This window comes from Neurospora crassa, linkage group VII (genome assembly GCF_000182925.2).
Source record: "Neurospora crassa OR74A linkage group VII, whole genome shotgun sequence".
NCBI lineage: Eukaryota > Fungi > Ascomycota > Sordariomycetes > Sordariales > Sordariaceae > Neurospora > Neurospora crassa.
Window position 1 is genome coordinate 3,703,475 of NC_026507.1, and position 16,844 is coordinate 3,720,318.

At 53.4% G+C, this 16,844-nt stretch overlaps 6 protein-coding genes and 1 non-coding gene across 7 annotated transcripts; 2 read left to right on the plus strand and 5 right to left on the minus strand.

Moving 5' to 3' along the window:
* The first annotated feature begins 264 nt into the window (after positions 1 to 264).
* Positions 265 to 336, plus strand: NCU15292. The gene has a single exon. It is a non-coding gene; the product is annotated as a tRNA-Glu (tRNA).
* Positions 337 to 925: 589 nt separating this feature from the next.
* NCU05749 (hypothetical protein) lies at positions 926 to 1,802 on the minus strand (the record flags this gene model as incomplete). The annotated part of the gene is made up of 2 exons (XM_954631.1): positions 926 to 1,112; positions 1,303 to 1,802. The coding sequence occupies 2 exons, from the start codon at positions 1,800 to 1,802 to the stop codon at positions 926 to 928; spliced, it is 687 nt and encodes a 228-aa protein (XP_959724.1).
* A 546-nt stretch (positions 1,803 to 2,348) lies between these two features.
* NCU05750 (ribonuclease H) lies at positions 2,349 to 4,324 on the minus strand. The gene is made up of 2 exons (XM_954632.2): positions 3,058 to 4,324; positions 2,349 to 2,985 (listed from the first exon to the last, which is right to left on the minus strand). Exons 1-2 carry the CDS (start codon positions 4,191 to 4,193, stop codon positions 2,625 to 2,627), a joined length of 1,497 nt encoding a protein of 498 aa, XP_959725.2. The 5' UTR covers positions 4,194 to 4,324; the 3' UTR covers positions 2,349 to 2,624.
* Positions 4,325 to 5,265: 941 nt separating this feature from the next.
* NCU05751 (cellulose-binding protein) lies at positions 5,266 to 6,187 on the minus strand (the record flags this gene model as incomplete). The annotated part of the gene is made up of 3 exons (XM_954633.2): positions 5,266 to 5,511; positions 5,615 to 5,976; positions 6,079 to 6,187. 3 exons carry the CDS (start codon positions 6,185 to 6,187, stop codon positions 5,266 to 5,268), a joined length of 717 nt encoding a protein of 238 aa, XP_959726.2.
* Positions 6,188 to 6,362: 175 nt separating this feature from the next.
* NCU05752 (indoleamine 2,3-dioxygenase) lies at positions 6,363 to 9,294 on the minus strand. The gene has a single exon (XM_954634.3). The coding sequence runs from the start codon at positions 8,806 to 8,808 to the stop codon at positions 7,291 to 7,293; it is 1,518 nt and encodes a 505-aa protein (XP_959727.1). The 5' UTR covers positions 8,809 to 9,294; the 3' UTR covers positions 6,363 to 7,290.
* A 1,099-nt stretch (positions 9,295 to 10,393) lies between these two features.
* On the plus strand, positions 10,394 to 12,561 carry NCU05753 (ESCRT-I component). Its single transcript, XM_954635.2, has 3 exons — positions 10,394 to 10,615; positions 10,721 to 10,808; positions 10,873 to 12,561. Exons 1-3 carry the CDS (start codon positions 10,565 to 10,567, stop codon positions 12,474 to 12,476), a joined length of 1,743 nt encoding a protein of 580 aa, XP_959728.1. The 5' UTR covers positions 10,394 to 10,564; the 3' UTR covers positions 12,477 to 12,561.
* Positions 12,562 to 13,115: 554 nt separating this feature from the next.
* Positions 13,116 to 16,635, minus strand: NCU05754 (hypothetical protein; the record flags this gene model as incomplete). The annotated part of the gene is made up of 2 exons (XM_954636.1): positions 13,116 to 15,946; positions 16,011 to 16,635. 2 exons carry the CDS (start codon positions 16,633 to 16,635, stop codon positions 13,116 to 13,118), a joined length of 3,456 nt encoding a protein of 1,151 aa, XP_959729.1.
* Positions 16,636 to 16,844: the final 209 nt, after the last annotated feature.

The following is a 16,844-nucleotide window of genomic DNA, read 5'->3' on the forward strand; positions in this document are numbered from 1 at the left end:
GGTCCATTCCATACAGGGGAGAGACACTGGGCGATTGCTTCCCACTCGGGGGCTGTATTGAATTTAATTTTATATATAAACAACCGATAGTTCCTACACATTCGAGCATGGGACTTTATAGCTTGATTCTTCCCAAGATCATCACGATATTTGGCTTAATTCCAAAAAGGATTTCGACACAATAGTCGGGGTTGCGATCATCTTTCGTTGCCACAATGTGAGAGGGGTACATGGAGCTAACTTCCTTCCAATCTTTCAATAACATCCGGTATAGTGTAACGGTTAACATATCGCGTTTTCACCGCGAAGCTCGGGGTTCGATTCCCCGTACCGGAGTTCCTTTTTTTTCTTTTTTTCCTTTTTCGCCGTATCATTCCAACATGGTCTTCTTCTCTTCATTCTGTCATTTTTCTAATACTCTTTTCTCATTGTGATGTTTTCCAAGGAAAGAAAATCATCCCAAATTCTGAGTTAGGCGTATGCTCGCTCATGAGACCAAACATGCCCGTGTCAATCCAGCCTTTTTACAATCACAAGAAAGATCAGGCAGATCTCGCAGCATCGACAAACAATCAACACCAAAACGTTCAATTTACATCCATCCATCCGAGCCCAGCCACTAATCTATATATTCATTGCGCAGCCATACACGCATCATACAACCAACACACTGTCCCACTGCATCATGGTACAATTTCCATCCAACGATTTGCCCATTAGAAACATAACACCAAATCCCGAATACAAGGTTTCATTATCCTAAGTTTCAATCCACCAATCCATCCATCAATCCATCCATCCATCCATCCCCATTCCCATATCCACACCACACCTCACCAAAGCTCAAAATGATCCATCAACCACCCCTGCCAATCATCTTCTTCGTCCTCATCATCATCATCACCACTACCCCGTGCTCCTTCTTCTAGGTTCGGCGGACTGATGGTGGTGGTGAACCTCCTTGCTGCATCTGAGTAGAAGGAGGCTGGGAGGAGCTGCTTTTCGCGTCAACGCGCGGCTCAACAACACCACCGCTGGTGACCGACGGGTGTGGGTTGGGCTTAAGTACGAGGTAAGCGCCAGTTAGACCAAGGAATCCCATTGCCAGGTAACTATAATTTTCATAATTTCAACTCCCCCGAAAACCCAACCCAACCCAGCCCGGGGGAGGGAAGGGAAGGGAAGGGGCCGGGGGGGTTTTGGTTTGTTAGTTATCCGGTTTCATTTTCTTTTTGGTTTAACGTATGGATGGGTTGGAGAAATATAGAGGATGAAAGGGGGAACGGAACGCAAGGAACTTACAACAAGGTATTATCCGCCTTCCCCACCAACGTCTCATGCTTAGTTCCACTCGCCGTCGTCGTCGTTTTTCCTGCCGCCCCAGACGCCGACTGCTGTTGCTGCTGCTCACTTGCACCCGCCGCACTCGTCGCCGCCGACGCCATCTTCGCAGCCGCAGACTTGCCAGCCGGAGTATCAGACCACGAAGTAGCGCTGTACTGCTCATCCATCGCAGCAACCGGGTAATCGAGTTCCACATCAATGTCAGCAGCGAGGATCTCGGGCTCGGTCTTTTCGGTACCACCGCCGCTACCTGAAGAGCGAGAGCTACGGCCACTGCTGCTGCTTCCGCTGCCGCGTTTGGAAGTGTCGCCTGAGGTGGCGGCGAACCGCTGTTGGATAAGCTGCGGTGATGAGCGCATGTGCTGGATGGGGATCACGGTGACGGTGGCGGCGGCGCGGATGCCGGTGGGCCGGAGGATCGTTCTGTGAACGACACGAGCGAGCGTAGAGGTCGGCATCGTGACGGGTGTTTCTCGGTTGGGGAATTTCTTGCCTGTTGGGTTTGTTTGTTGTGGTTGTTTGGCTACGAGGTTTTGGAGTGTTTTCGAAGTTAGCCAGTCGTAAAACGTAAGAAAGTGAGATCGTGGGAACTATCAAAGGTGTGTGAGGATCATTAGGATACCACGAGTTTTCCTTATACCTCTTTCTCTTGTCCTTTATTTGGCGGACTGGCGTATGCGCAAAGGGTTGTTGGCATATGACGTATCGGTGACGGCCATTGCGTGGTGTGCTGAGGAGGTGAAGAACACCGAGCGCTTCCCGGAGATGGACTCCATGGGCGACTGGAGTCCGAGAGAGCCTGTCCATATGGTACAACTTCTGGCTGGTCACGGACCTACATAATTACCCGTTAACAAGTCTGCTTTGTATCCACGGATGGGACGGAGGGAAGGTAGTCGACAGGGAAACTGAAGCTTATTGAACCTCAACAGGCCAACCTTGTGGCCATCGAACGGTCGCGAACATCATCCTTTGCGCATCACATTCCGACTTTGTGGACGGATGGGAACCAATGGTGTCATGAACCGAGACTTAAATTGTAAGTCCATGGCTGCTCCAGCCAACATCATAGCACCATATCAACACATCGCAGATTATCAAAAATACCATAGACTGTACATAAGCCGTCAGCCGCCCTTCCAAGGAACATCGCTTCAATATGTATACCACGACCTTGCTAACGAACCCGCATCCCAGTTACCCATGGCGCCAGGCAAGTAAGGATAAGTAGAGATCAAGTGCAAACAAATCAACAAACCGAACATAAGAAATGGGTATCATCAGAACATCATTGTCGCGCCTTTGACCGCCAGCATATCCGCAGCGATGTTGCCTTCGTCCGTCCCGTGCCCCTTAACCCAGACGAACTTGGTCTCGGCGGCCTTCCTATCGCGCGTGTCGATCTTCTTGCGGATGGCCACAATCAGATCCTGGTTGGAGACCTCCTCCCCCTTGGTGTTCCTCCACTCGTTCTTCATCCACTTTTTGTACCACGACGTCACGCAGTTGATTGTGTATTGACTGTCGGTGCGGAGCTCGCAATTTTGCGTGTCCGGAATGGCTTCCAGTGCTCGTAGGACGGCGGTCAACTCGGCGCGTTGGTTCGTTTGGACGGGGCCTTGGAGTCTTTCAGAGATGTTTCTGTTTGTGGTGGAGATGTGTTAGGAAAACGAGTCACACATGCTATTCTTTCGCGTCAGACTGCAGACTTACTCCCTGAAACCACCGCAGAAATAGACACCCACCCCCGCCATGGCGCCAACCTTGCCATTGCCTCTGGCGCTGCCGTCCGTGTAGATGATGACGGGCTTGCTAGCATCATCAAGGGCTTCCTGAGCCTGATGAGCTGATTGCGTGGCCCCGGTTTTCCTAGCTTTCCTAGAGCTCTTCGCTGGCCCTTCCAGAGCAATGACTTGCAGGTCATCTGTCTCGTCCACTTGTGGTACCTTGACGGCTTGGGAGGACGGCTTGCCACTCCATTGGCGCACGAATTCCTCGGCCTCGGCGCGGGTTTCGAACTTTTTGTATTTGGGGTTCTTCCAGCCCACCACCTCCTGCTGGGCAATGGACCAGTCTGTGTAGACACCGGGCGTGCGACCGACGGCGACGCCGTAGAACTTGGAAGGTGATGAAGTCGAGGTGGCAGAGGCGACGGGCCGGCCAGCGGCGAATGCGGAAGCGTCCTCGTAGCTCGTGAACGACTTGAACTGGGCACCCTTGAAGCCGGTGATTTGCTGCTGGCAAAGGGCCCAGCTGGTGTAAACGCCGGGCTTGTAGCCAGCACGCACGGCGTAGTATTTGGTCTCGGGTTCCATCTTTCTCTTTGGCGCAGGCATCGTGACGGGTGAATTGAAGTTAACGGCTATGTTGAGGCTGAGGAGCTTGTTGCCGATGAGTTTGAGAATCTTATCGTGACGGGATTGTTTTCGTGGTTGTTTTGTTTGTAGACGGGCTGTCTTGCTCTGGCGATACCGAGATTGAAGCGCGGGACGCTGGGCTTTAAAGCGTCGATAAGCGTCGGTCAAGATCCTGAGCCTGTGACTGCGAAAGAAGCCGTCCAAGAAACCTGCCGGAGGATGTATCGATAACTCGTTGTTTGTCTCTTTTTGCGCTGTCTCACTTTTCGTCTTGTTTTTCTTTCTGCGCTTCGTCGACAGGCGGCGCAATCCCGGTGATCCAATCCTGGCGTCGTGGGCGTTCAAAGAAGCCGGCAAGGACAGCGAAGGCAGGCGATTCAGAGGAGACAGCAGGCGGACCAGGCGGGGCGGGGAGGGAAAGAGGAATGAGAGGAAGAAGGGGGACTGCCACTGGACGCGATGCAGATTGGAGGAACGAGAGGGGAACAACATCCAATGCGCCGGCGTGGGAAGGTGGGATGCCTGGTGGAATGGTGGGATATGGAGGGGGATGGAGGGGATCAGATGCTGCTTCCTTCCTGCGAGGGGATGTGAAGCGGGCGTTGGGTTTGCGCCTGCAACAGACAACCTACACAAGGCAAGGTACCGCTAGGAACCATTCACTCCTTTCGTTCCCTTGCAGTGCGCTGGGCTGGCCAATTCCCCCGCCTCTTCCAGGCCCGTCAGGTACGGCGCCGGTAAGCTTCCGATCATTGATAAGATAACCCAGAATTCAGGAACACTCTTTCAACCCTAACCCAGACACACATCTTGTGACATTCTGGTCAGTTTGAACAAGTGGAAGTTGAAATAGCTCTTGGTGCGTTGTTACCATTGCATACCTATCGCATATGATACTTTTCCCTCCTTTGAGCAGCAAGTAGCGGTGTTCCAAAATATACCAGTTGTGATCTTTGTCTTCCATGTTAGGAAGGTAAGTTGTAACTTGTTACATACTTGTAATCCGTAACGTGACCGCCCCACCTCAGACAATGGGTTTCTTACGTTGTGAACCTCCCTTTCACCAGCCACCACGGTGACATGTTTCTAGTTCTTTGAGCGTTTACCAAAAATCATCCAAATCACCAAATGTTGACCTGTTCTATTCAGATTTTGAGAGTATCATTACTCTCGCTATCTAGGGATGGTGAACTTGACAGGAGAGAGACAAAAGGTGTGGAAGAACAATACCGCCTGGGTAAGGTTACAGAACATTACCAGGTTTCCATTGCAGTCAATTCCCCCGTCTCTTGACATTTTATTTTCTCTTTTTGTTTGTTATTTCTATTATAGGTCGATTCGGGCACAATTAGCACAAAATACATACACCTTGACAACACAATAAAACATAGACGAGTTTTCGCCTGATTGGTTCCTAAAATCCGTTCATCGCACAGTTATCATCATTGTACCATCTTCAAACAATCCATCCTTTCCACTTTTCATTCATCCATACACCTACCATATAAATAAATCTTCTTCCACACCCTATCCTCTCCCTCTAACAATGCCTTCATCATCTCAATCACTTCCCCAAGCTCTGCCTCACATAATTCAACAACAACGGCCCCACCCTGCTCGCAATGATCTTATCCCCATTCGCATTCGGATGCACTCCATCTCTCAGATCCGACGTCTTGAACCCCGTATAACAATCCGCCACCACAATCGGCGACTCGGTCGTATTCAGTTTGGCTGCCCACGCGGGGATCTGGGCGTTAATAGCCTGGACGGCGGCGTTGGAGTAGGAGAGGGGGATCATTTGGTCGATCTTTCTATTCTGTTAGTTTCCTCATGTTTTTTTTTTCTCTTATTCTTTTTTATTTCTTCCTTTCCTTTTCACCATAGAACCAAAGGATAATAAATAAACTCACAATAATCTTCGTCCTCGGATTCGCCCCCCTCATAATCCCCACCATCTTAGTATACGCATCCATCACCTCCGCCGTGCTCTTCCCCCGCGTCACATCATTCGTCCCCAGCATGAACATGACAATGTCCGCGGGGGTCTTCTTCAGCCACCCTTCCAAATAGTTATTGGCAATGTCGACGGCCAGCCACCCCGAGTGGCCCTCGTGGTGTTGGTCCCAGTTGGCCGTGGTCGGTCGGCAGTTCTGCGGGTTGGAGTTTTGGGAGCCGACGTATTGCACCGACGACGCAAGGTTGGCGGCGGCGAATTGGTCCCAGACTAGGGCGCGCCAGCAGGTGATTTCGGTTATGGAGTCGCCTAGGGGCACTGTGGAGGGGGAGGAAAGTTAGTTGGTTGGGAGCAGAGGGGGAGGAGAAAAGGGCAAAAAGGAAAAGGGAAGAGGAAAGAGGAAAGAGAAAGGTGAAGTACTAATGCGAAGCTTTTGCGGCGTCGTCTGTCGCTCAGCGAGCTCGATTGGGCTGGCGAGGACTGCCGATGTCAGGGCGAGGGAGTTGAGGATGAGATTAGGGAAAAACATCTTGATGGTTGGTTGGCTACCTAGCCAAACGTGGATAGCGACTGTGGTGGTGGTGATAATTCTAGGTGTGAGTGTCTGTGACCTCTTTTACCAGATCCTAGTATCTAAACAGACAGAGGAGCGAGCAGCTTTATAAATGTCGATCCCTCTACAGTAGTTACCACGAACAAGACGTTGCACTCAATCGATCTGGTCTCTTTCACCTACTATATGTATCCTTTTCCATTCATCCCACGGTACCTAATCAGGGTAATCAGGTATCAAACCTGATATCAGTCCGTAAAACTCTGGATATTTATCCAACCGATCAACCCCAAACATCCCAAGCCAAGCATTTCCTTATGTGTACCCATGACCGTCCTGGCATTTATGCACCCGGAATCCCATCTCCATCTGTACTAGACCAAGTTCAAACACATACAATGCAAGGCACTGAGTGTCTGACTCCTGACCATTAGCCACGTAATTTTGACTTCATCCGGGGCGGTAGATAAATCTGGCTGCACCGGATCGGGAAACGTCAAAAAGAAAAGAGACGTCTAACGGTGGAAGATAAATCCGGCACTTCTTGCATAGCATATTAGTCTATACTAGTTGGGATCGGTAGGGTTTCTTCCGATTGGAACGCTTCGACGGTCTTATACTTGTACGAGACAGGTAGGATGCCAAGCGGGATGTGGAAAGCGGGCCAAGCGGCTCAATGCGCATCTGTTTGGTACATCTCGGGGGAAAAAGGCAGGATGTCGGTGCGAGATGCATCCGTTCGGGAACCGGCCCCGATGTCGCGAATGATATTGGTGGACGGGTGTTACTGACCCAATTGAACCAAGGGAATTTACTGGAGCAAAAATGGAATTGTTGTACTGAAATGCGCCTTGGCGATCATATGTGATCAAGGCCATGTGACGCTGTTACACAGAACTTCAATGCAACTTCAAGTGACACAAGCAGATAGAGGGGGCTGTTGAGTTGCGAGTTCATTGGGGGTATAATAAACTGGATGCGCTAAAGGGAGGTAGGCAGGTAACTTTCGAATCCCATCAACAATCCCTCCTCCGGATAACCCGGGTAACCCGGAATTCGTTTATCCAAACGATCAATGTTTAGTAGTAGCAAATGCCACCAACGTCGTCATCCACGGTCCACGAAGCGGCCAAACCGGGAATCACAGCCTCCTCAGTCTGGGACGCGACCTGCAAGCCAGCGCCCTCTTCGGGCTTTCCAGCAAAGAAGTCGCCCTGGCCCTCGGTGCGGATCACGCGACTCATAAACCGGTGAGCCCACGCCTCCACAGCCGGCTCTCCCGTCTCGTCGCGGGCCTGCTTCAGGAACGAAATGAGCGCCGTTCCACCGGTGCCCTTGAGGTTGTCCTTCTTTCCATCACCCCTGGTGTCCAAGGCAATTCCAGGAGGTTGCTGGCGCGACGCGGTCGCCAGGTTGATCTTGCGGCGGACAGCCTCGGGACTGCGGCTGCGGCTGCGAGTGCGCACTTCCTTGCTGGGTAGGACAATGTAGCGAGTCACAATGGCAATGTGCTTGTCGCGAAGAGCACGCAGCATGGCCAAGCAGGCGTCGTAGGCGATACCCAGCGAGCGGTAGCCGCGATGCTTCTCGACAAACTCCCGGATGTTGGCCACGGACTGCACATGGTCGAGGAAGCGGGCATGGGGACCGGGCATGTACTTGCGCATCTCCAACAAAAAGTTGTGCTTGGGTGCCGGGGCATGAACCTCGCCTTGCTCCTGGGGCCGGCCACGCTTTTCGCCCGTGGGGCGGTGTTCGATACCCAAGACGATATCGAAGAATTGGATCAAACTACTCTGGGCATTGCTGCCTCCAGAGTACTGACGGTACTCCTCCTTTCCGGACCCGTCCTCATAAATGACGCCATGGGGTAATCCAGCATCGGCCATGTTCTTGGAACCGGCAAGAAAAGGGCGAATGCGGTCATAGAAAATCTTGGGATCGCAACTCTCGTGCATGCGCTGCAACAGAGTAGTGAGATCGTCAAGACGTTCGGCAAACGTGTGCAGACAGCGAGTGACGGTAGCGCCATCACCCACGCGAGCTGCGGCAATGGCAGTCAGCATGAGCGGGATGATGGGTGCACCACGGGCCTCCATGGCGACCGAGACCAGGTAGAACCATGACTCGTCAATGGCGCCGGTAAAGGTGCTGAGGGTGGCGAGGTTCTCGAGGTTGTCGATGTCCTCGTCCATGAAAAGAGGCTTGAAGTTCCAAAGACAGACGGCTGCATAGGTAGCGACGGGCGGCACCTCAAGATGTTCCGAGATCTTGAGCAGAGGGACTGCGATGGAAGGCGGCAGACGGTCACTGGGGCTATCACCGCTCCAGATGTAGCCGTGGGCCATGAAGGACAGCAGCGAGTAGGCTCTGCGCCATTCTGCGTCGTGTTCCAGACCGATGGTGTCGAGCACAGGGAGACGATCAACGACTCCGCGAAGTCGCTTGCTGAGGATGAGAGCCTGCAGGTTGGCGGCAATGGCCTCCCACTTGTTATAGTAGGGATCCGGCAGTCTCGTCAACGGCAGGACATCGGGGAGGAAGCCATGGGTTGGAGAGATTCCATAGTCGGCCAAGACGGGGATGGGAGGAAGCATGACTTTGTTGTTTTGTTTGAGTGGTGATGGTAAACAAAGTTAGTCTGATGCTTAGGTGAGTGATCCTCTAGGTAAAAATAGTAATTCAGTGGTGATGATGGTTCTTTTGAAGGAACTAAAAAGACCTGACGCAAGGAGTATACAGAATGGTCTCTGTAATACTCCTCAGCCGTGCGATATTCTGTGTAGCGTGTCGCATGTACCTCGATGGTGGTGAAGATGGTGGTGAGAGGAAGAAGAAAGACAGAAGGTTGAATCGAATTAAAAAGAGGAAGCTTTGTTCTTTTTGTTTTTTTCTCAGATGAGTTGGTTGGGAACTGAAGAGAAACAGTACTTGGTGGTATGTCAGACAAGTACCTTTTTGGTGTGTAGCATATGCAAAAGGTACTTGTACCCAGTCGCAAATACCAAAAAGAGAGAAAGAAAAATTCGCCCCCTCTTCTTACGCCAAGCCAGTGACTAAGAAAATGAGTTTTTGGGTTTCGAGACTCTTCCCAGCCGACCATCGCTTGGAAATCCCGATCGGGGGCTTTGATCAGAGGTGGAGCCGGGGGTTGGGCGGTGGGATGATCTGATGATGCCCTGGTTCATGAGACCAAAGGGATGGGCAAGACCTAACTGGGGGATGGACAGGGAATATTGAAAATGTCGTGGGCACTCTGGCACTGAGAGTGGTATCATCAACTCCGACTGCGGAAGGATGGGAAGACGCTGAGTAGGAAACGGGCATGGACAATGTCAGATATTCGGCTATGCACGGAGGAGGATTGGTAATGATGCCAACGCCGAGTTCCGTCCTTGGGTCAATGTTCGTCCGTGAACAACCTTGAGCTTTAATAAGCGAACAGACGTTTGTTTCGACTGATCTAGTTTCCGTTTCAGAGGTCATGGCGTTGACACGATGCCCTGAACCCCGAGGTCCGGGGTGGTTATGACAACATGAGAGAGGCTCCGTCAGAGGTTGAGAAGTCAAAAAGGCACAAGACCCACGCATGACAAAAGAATCATGGGTGTGCCATCAACTACTGGTAAGGTAACCAATTGATGGAGGAATTGGATGGCACGCGATATGCCGTCGTACGGCGGTATGTAGCGTACAGTACCTTAAGGCTTTGCCGTGTGTCGTCAACAGACAGTGGTGTATTGGAGGACACCGTCAGAGATCTTTTGAAAATGAAAAAAAAAAGGCAGTCAAGAAGACATCAATGGACTAACAGCCAGAATAATGTACAATGGCGGTTGGGTTGTCACTCCCCATGTCATGTCATTGATGTCGACGATGAACGCGGGGCAAAAAAAATAAAGTGGACGAGCGCGGGAGTCTTCAAGGTCCCCGAGGAATTGATCAATCCAACGGGCGGGATCGGCGGGGCAGGCAGGCACTGATAGTAATTTTATCTCCACGTGCAAGAGTACACAATTGACCCCGCGGCCAAGGATTCTTGGCGGGGAGTCTTCTTGGAGTCGGGCGGGTGGTCCAAGCTCCCTCCATTAGCAGCGATGTTGGTCGCAGGCGCAGCGCAGTTCGTCATGCCGCCAAGAAACAATGAGTGCGGGAACGTTCGAGCTTGGCCAACAACCACCACAGGGCACCTCAACCACCACAAAGGCAGACGGGCACTGGCGATCCTCGGATCCCATTCCTGCCACGTCCAGTCCCCCTCACACACACAGACACACTTTTCAGTTCGAGATGCGACGATAGCGGCACCAACATAATCTCAAAGTTTGGTTTAATTTGGATGCCTCGAACAAGATGGTTGTCCAACAACATATCCTGAACTGGCTCTATAGCGTACTGACCAGTGTATGTCATGCCCATGGGGATGGGATGTCCACTACTATCTCCTTTCTCTCTACGGTGGAAGCCAACCTATTGACTGTCTGACTGACTGACTTGCTTCGCCTCCAGGAATATCACGATGTCAACCGCACATACAACGATGTAGCCCAAGTGCTCTCCCACTACCCATCGCTCTCTCCACGCACCGATGTCCACAGTACGCTGCCCTTCATCAATGCCACTATTCCGACCGTTATCTGACCGATGTGCTCCTATCACAGCCTTCCCCAACGGCGCATCCGCCCTCCTCGTTCACCTCTCGGGAACACTGCCCGTCGTCTTTCGCGGCACCACGTACCGATTCCCAATCTCAGTATGGATTCCCCACGCCTATCCCCGAGAGGCCCCTTTGGTCTACGTGACCCCGACCGAGCACATCATGGTACGGCCAGGCCAGCACGTCGACCCCCAGGGTCAGGTCTACCATCCCTACCTTGCTGGCTGGTCCACATATTGGGATAAGTCCACCATTCTCGACTTTTTGGCCATATTGCGCGATGTCTTTGCCAAAGAGCCTCCCGTCATTGCTCGTCCACCTCCTCAAGGGCAGGTCCGGTCCCCTCCGCCCCAGCAGCAGCAACAACCACAGCCACCACAAGCGCCTGGAGTACCTACACCACCACCAGTGCCACCACTTCCCCAAGAACTAGCCGCGAGGTCACCGGTTCCAGTACCTTTACCGGCCCAGCAAGACGGGGCAAGGCCTCCACCTCCACCACCGAAGCCCGGCGCCCCTGCTGCTGCTGCTCCCATCCCGCAACACCAGCCCTCTCCGGCTCCATCATACGCCGCCGCTCCTCCGGTGCCTCCCCATCCTCCACATCCCGGCAGACCTACGAGCCAACACGGCGGTCCTGGAGCATCGACGACACAATCCCCTAGACCAGGTCCCTCTCGCTACGATGCTCCTCCACCTCTACCTCCACACCCGACAGCACAACAACAACAACAGCAGCAGCCTCCTCAACCGCCCCATGGCGCGCCATACCAATCACCTCCTCCAGTGCCCGCCGCCCTTCCACACAACCAGGCACCACCACAACCTCCCTTCTCCCAAATGGACCCACGAAGAATGTCAACCCTCCAACAACACACTCCCCAACACTACGCATCACCACCCAACTGGCAGCAACAACAGTACCCACCTCAAGCTTCACCACCACCACACCAACAACACCAATTCCCACCACAGCCGCAGCCTAAACCCCCTCCGCCCCCCGACCTCCTCGACGACGACACCCCCGCCTCCCCTCCCTCCTCCACCCCCGGCGCCGGCGCCAACGCCACAACAACCACTGCCTCTCCCGACGCTCCTCCTCCCCCTCCTCCCAACCCCGAAAAAGACGCCCTCCTCCGACAGCTAGCCTCCACTCTCTACACCCACCGCCAGCACGCCCGCGCCCAAAACGACTCCTCTCTCGCCGGCCTCCAAGCCCAACGAACAGCAATGGACCAAGCAGCCACCACTCTCCAAGCCGAGTACGCCCAGCTTTCTCAGCTCTCGGCTCTATTAACTTCCAACACGGATATTCTGCAGGAGAGTTTGAGGAAAGCCGATGCCGTGATTGAAAACTCCAAAACACTAAAGGAGCCGGATATCGATGAGTTGCTGGTTGCCCCGACGGTAGTGGGCAACCAGCTTTATGAGCTGGTGGCGGAAGAGAGGGCCTTGGCGGATGCCATATTCATGCTGGGACGGGCCGTGGAGAGGGGGAGGATTGCGCCCGGGACGCATGCCAAGATGGTGAGAGGGTTGGCGAGAGAGTGGTACTTGAAGAAGGCTCTGGTGAAGAAGATTGGGGATGGTATGGGACTCAGTCAGTAACAGTTGTGCTGACGGGAATGGAAGACAGGCCAGAAAGGTAGAGTAATAATGCGATGTAGATGAATGGATGATTATGACCAACAAACCCTCCCTTGGGTCTCGCTTTACTTCGTGGGTGCTTACTTGCTGTGCGACAGATCTGACGCATTGAGACGGGCAAAATGCTGAATCAACTATTCGTTTCCTAACAATTATCAGTATCAACCATCACATTAACCCCCCCTCTTTATGGCCTAACATAACATCTGAAGGCCGAACAAAAACCACAAAAGGGCCCAATAACTATGATCCAACTACAACAACAAACCAGAAACGTCTGCCCGCTGCTCTAACAATGCCTGCCAAAGGTTACTACTCTATACCTGATCTGACATGACTGATCGCCCTTCACAGCTTAGCAGGAAGCACACTCCTCGATTTTCCAGCTTTTCTAGCTTTTCCCGCTTTTCCAGCCCCGGCGACCACCGTCGATTCCGGACCATCACTTGACAATTCTAACATCCTATCCTTGGCCACTTCTGCAAGCCGAAATTTACCTTTGCCTTCCACATCACTAAAGCTTTCGATCCTCCTCAAGTTTAGCACCCGCGCCGGCCTCGGATGCTGCAGCCCATCCTTGGGCGTCGCCACCACAACGTCCTACTCGTCATGACGCAGCGACTCGGTGGTTATAGCACTGTTGGGAGTGGGAAGAGTAGCCGCAGCAGCGGTAGCAGTAGGGACAGCGACGTCACTATGGGTATTACTGTTCCCGGCGATGACCGCATCAGCACCAGAACCAGTCTCGACACCACCCTTGCCCAACAGTGAGGACGACCGGCCGCTACCCTTGCGTTCCTTCAATCTCTGGCCGATCCCAAACGCAGCGGCGGCTGCTCTCTGTCCCCAAGAAATGCTCCATTGCCGACGCGACTGCACTTGATCGATGAAGGAGGGTGGGAACGATGTTGTTCTTGCTTCCTTTCCTTTCTGCTTGGACAACTTGTTACCGTTCGATTTTTGGTTACCATCTTGGCTGCTATGGTCATCATTGCTGCTGTTTCCGCTCGAGAGACGAGGCAGCACAGCCATGGTGAAGCTTTTCCTGAGAGAAGTCGAGGGGTCACGGGCAGCTTCGACAACATCTCCATGAGATCTCCTGGTGGGGATTAAGCCTCGCTTGCGGCTCATGATGTTGCCGATGTCAGTTGGCGCCGTTGCGCTCTTCGTGATCTTGTTGCTGCTGCCTCTGACAACTGCAGGTGGTTGGGTCGGCTGACGAAAGGGATCATCATCTTCTTGGTCTCGAGACCATTCCGGGGCCAAGCTGTCATCCTCAATGGACACAGACCCGTGGAATTTGGAGTCATGGTAGCATGGCACCGTTCGATTGACCTTGTCCAGGTGCGGCCATTGCTGCAAGTCAGGGTGCCGAGCAATAGGCCCCGCCGAACCAGACGATCCCGATCCAGACTCAGAGGCAGATGCCCTCGTGCTCGGAAACGATGTGGTGGTGGTTTCTGTGGTTGACTCACCACGCTTGCGCTTCTCTCCCTCTGGACTGCTTTGGCCGTCTGCCCCCGCAACATTCAGGTCAAGATCCCCGTGCGACCCCGATACCTTCCACAACACGCCTTTTACGAAAAACGTCGACTCGCCCGTCTCCTTGTTTGTCGAACTCATGACGAGTGGATGCGCCTTGGATCCGTCACTGCTTTTGAGCTTGCCCTTCCCCTTTCCCTCGCCGCCGCTCGCGCCTGCGCCCCCGCTATCCTTCCTCTTGGACATCGACATCGACATCGACACGGCATTACTGATCTTCCGCCCCGCAGCCCGAAGCGCCTTACCATTTCTGCTGCCGCGGTTGCCGTTGCCCCGATTCCCGCTCGTGCCAAATGACAGCATCCTCATCACCCTGCTCCCAGAAGATGAACTTCCACGGCCCTTCCGGTTAAAGGCAGCCAAATGTGTATCTCGAGATGAACCATCATTGAGGGATTGAGAAGAACTATCGGTATCCGATGACTTCCGCTTGCTGTGCATTGACAGTGGCAAGCTTACTATGCTACCACATCCGTTCCGACCATTTTTCGAGTGACCGTGGGTGGGGCCGCCGCCGCCGCCGCCGAGCTGCTCGAAGAGACTAATACGCTCCTTGACGGGTGAATCTTCAGTAGTCGCTATTCTCTTCATATCCTGCTTCTGCTGCTTCTTGATCTTCCTACGCTGGAAGTAGCTGGTGAGGCCAGTACCAGCAGCTGGGCCTGAGGTCTTACGCCGGTACCCACCGAGTGACGACGGTAGAGTCTTGCTTCGCTTGCGTGTGCGTACCACGCTCGAGGTAGTTGAGCTTGCAGTTTCGGGAATCACATCTGAGCTCTGTTGCTGCTGCTGCTGTTGTTGTTGCTGATACGAGCGACGGGATGCTTTTCGAGTTGTCACGGCCACGGTGGTCGATACCATGATGGGTGCACTAGGGTTGGCCTTCATGGGAACCCCAAGGGTCAATGTCTGCGCCCTGCGCTTTTGGATGAAGGGCAGGAAGGGTGCTGAGCCTGGGCCCGCGGGGTTGTTGTCAAACACTCTCTGCAGATCCTTGACTCTGTTCGCAGGGGCGAGTGGTGCTGATGTCGAAGTTTCACTGGGACTCCCTGACTTGGGCTTGCTCTGGTCTAAATGGCCGTGGCTGTGGGAGGTGGTGAGGGGCAGAGGCCCTGAGGCCGAGTGACTCGCCCACGGTTGTTCAAGGGTTACTGTGGTCTGGGGACCGGTAGTGACCTTAACGGAGAGGGTGCGTGAAAGGAGCAAGTGATGCTGGGAGCTGGGGCGGCGTGTGGACGTATGCGCTGATGTCCTGGTTGGGGTGTCGCTGTTCTTTCGGTTGACGGGCCTCCGCGAGTCCACCACAGCGTCAGAAACGTTGCCATCATGCGACCCGACAAGGCGAGAGGCTGTGCTGTGAAGCTGCGTCTGCTTTAGGCTCGATGAGGCATTGTTGTTGACTCTATGGATTGGTTGGTTTACCGCCTGTCCTGGGCGAGGATACGTCTGAGAAAAGACCTCTGATGAACGAAGGGTTCTGACCCTCGTCGGTGTAATAGGATCCTTTGACTCTCGCTTGGGTGTTACTGGTGTTGGGACTTCTGTGGCTGTTGATAGGCCTTGGGTGAGAGTACGGCGGAACGGCCGCTGGGTTGAGCTTGGCGTTTCTGGTCGAAGATCGGGAAGAGATGAGTGCTCAAAAGACATGCGAAGGGCAGCAACACTCTTCCTTCTTTCCTTCTCGGGTTTCACGCCGTCTGTTGCCGACTGTCGAGAGGATAGAACAGGAGCCGAGAATTTGGCAGCAACGGGTCGCCGCGCCGAGACCGTGAAGGGCTGATCAGGATTGACGATCTCGGATTCCCGCCTCTGTTCACCCTGAGAAGGGACACGTGCAACTGTACGGGTGACGACCGGGGTGGCAATTGGGCTATCAAAAGGCCGAGGCACTACAGCCGTCAGCTTTGATTCCGATCAAGGACTTATGCAACAGTTGATGGGACAGCAACATACCAGTGCTTCCTGACTCAAAGAGCTTTCGCCTCGCTGCAACATTACTCGGATCCCAATGTTGAGGTCCGTTGGTAATGGGGACTTTGACATCAGAAGCCACTTCCTTGGAACGAGCTCCTCGGTGGGCCTGAGACGACCTGGGTAGGGAGATATTGACGTGTTTTTGGCTTGACCGTATTTCGGTTAGATGATGGCCTTGACGCGGTGTAGCATGTTGTAACTCTGCGTCATCTGGTGTTGGCATTGGGGCAGCGGGTGGCTTTTGGCCTTTGACTGGAGATGGAAGCTGCAAGGCTCTGGCGTCAGAAGTACCCATAACATCCAGTATCTCAAACTTGGATACCAGAGAGGCGAGCTTGGGGGATGTTTGGTTAGGAGCCGTTCGGTATGTGGATGGGGTTGCAGCTCTGTGCATGATGGTGTTGAGGCTTTCCCCGTTGTTTCGTTTGGTACTGTTGGGGGTCCTGCCCGAGGTGGCCGATGAGTTGCCTCGGGATAGGCTATTATTACTTTGGCCGCCGCTCGAGTTACTCTTCCTCGTCAGGCGGAGAGGAGCCGGCTTGAGCTGTGCGTCGGTGAAGTTGGTCTGGGCCGGTGAGCGTGGCTCTTCCCCACCGGCGGCCATTGTGGGAGATTGATCTGGACTTGAGTTGGGCATTGAAGGGACTGGGAAAAAAAGATCTCAAGCAAGGGAATGTTGGAGTTGGAGGACCAGATACCACCGGTACAATCTATAATGCAGACTCGAGCTGTCGCCAATAGGGGGATGCCAAACTCGCCTCAATGGGGAGGGATGAGGTGGATGAGAGCGGGTGAGAAATGTATCATGATTGG

Bases quoted from the DNA above. Each gene is read 5' to 3' on its own strand.
- NCU05750 (XM_954632.2), bottom strand. From the start codon at position 4,193: ATGTTGTTCCCCTCTCGTTCCTCCAATCTGCATCGCGTCCAGTGGCAG. The intron at 2,986-3,057 runs GTAAGTCTGCAG...CACCACAAACAG, and splicing joins TTCTGCGGTGGTTTCAGGGA to AAACATCTCTGAAAGACTCC.
- NCU05752 (XM_954634.3), bottom strand. From the start codon at position 8,808: ATGCTTCCTCCCATCCCCGTCTTGGCCGACTATGGAATCTCTCCAACC.
- NCU05753 (XM_954635.2), top strand. From the start codon at position 10,565: ATGGTTGTCCAACAACATATCCTGAACTGGCTCTATAGCGTACTGACC. The intron at 10,616-10,720 runs GTATGTCATGCC...CTTCGCCTCCAG, and splicing joins TCTATAGCGTACTGACCAGT to GAATATCACGATGTCAACCG. The intron at 10,809-10,872 runs GTACGCTGCCCT...CTCCTATCACAG, and splicing joins TCCACGCACCGATGTCCACA to CCTTCCCCAACGGCGCATCC.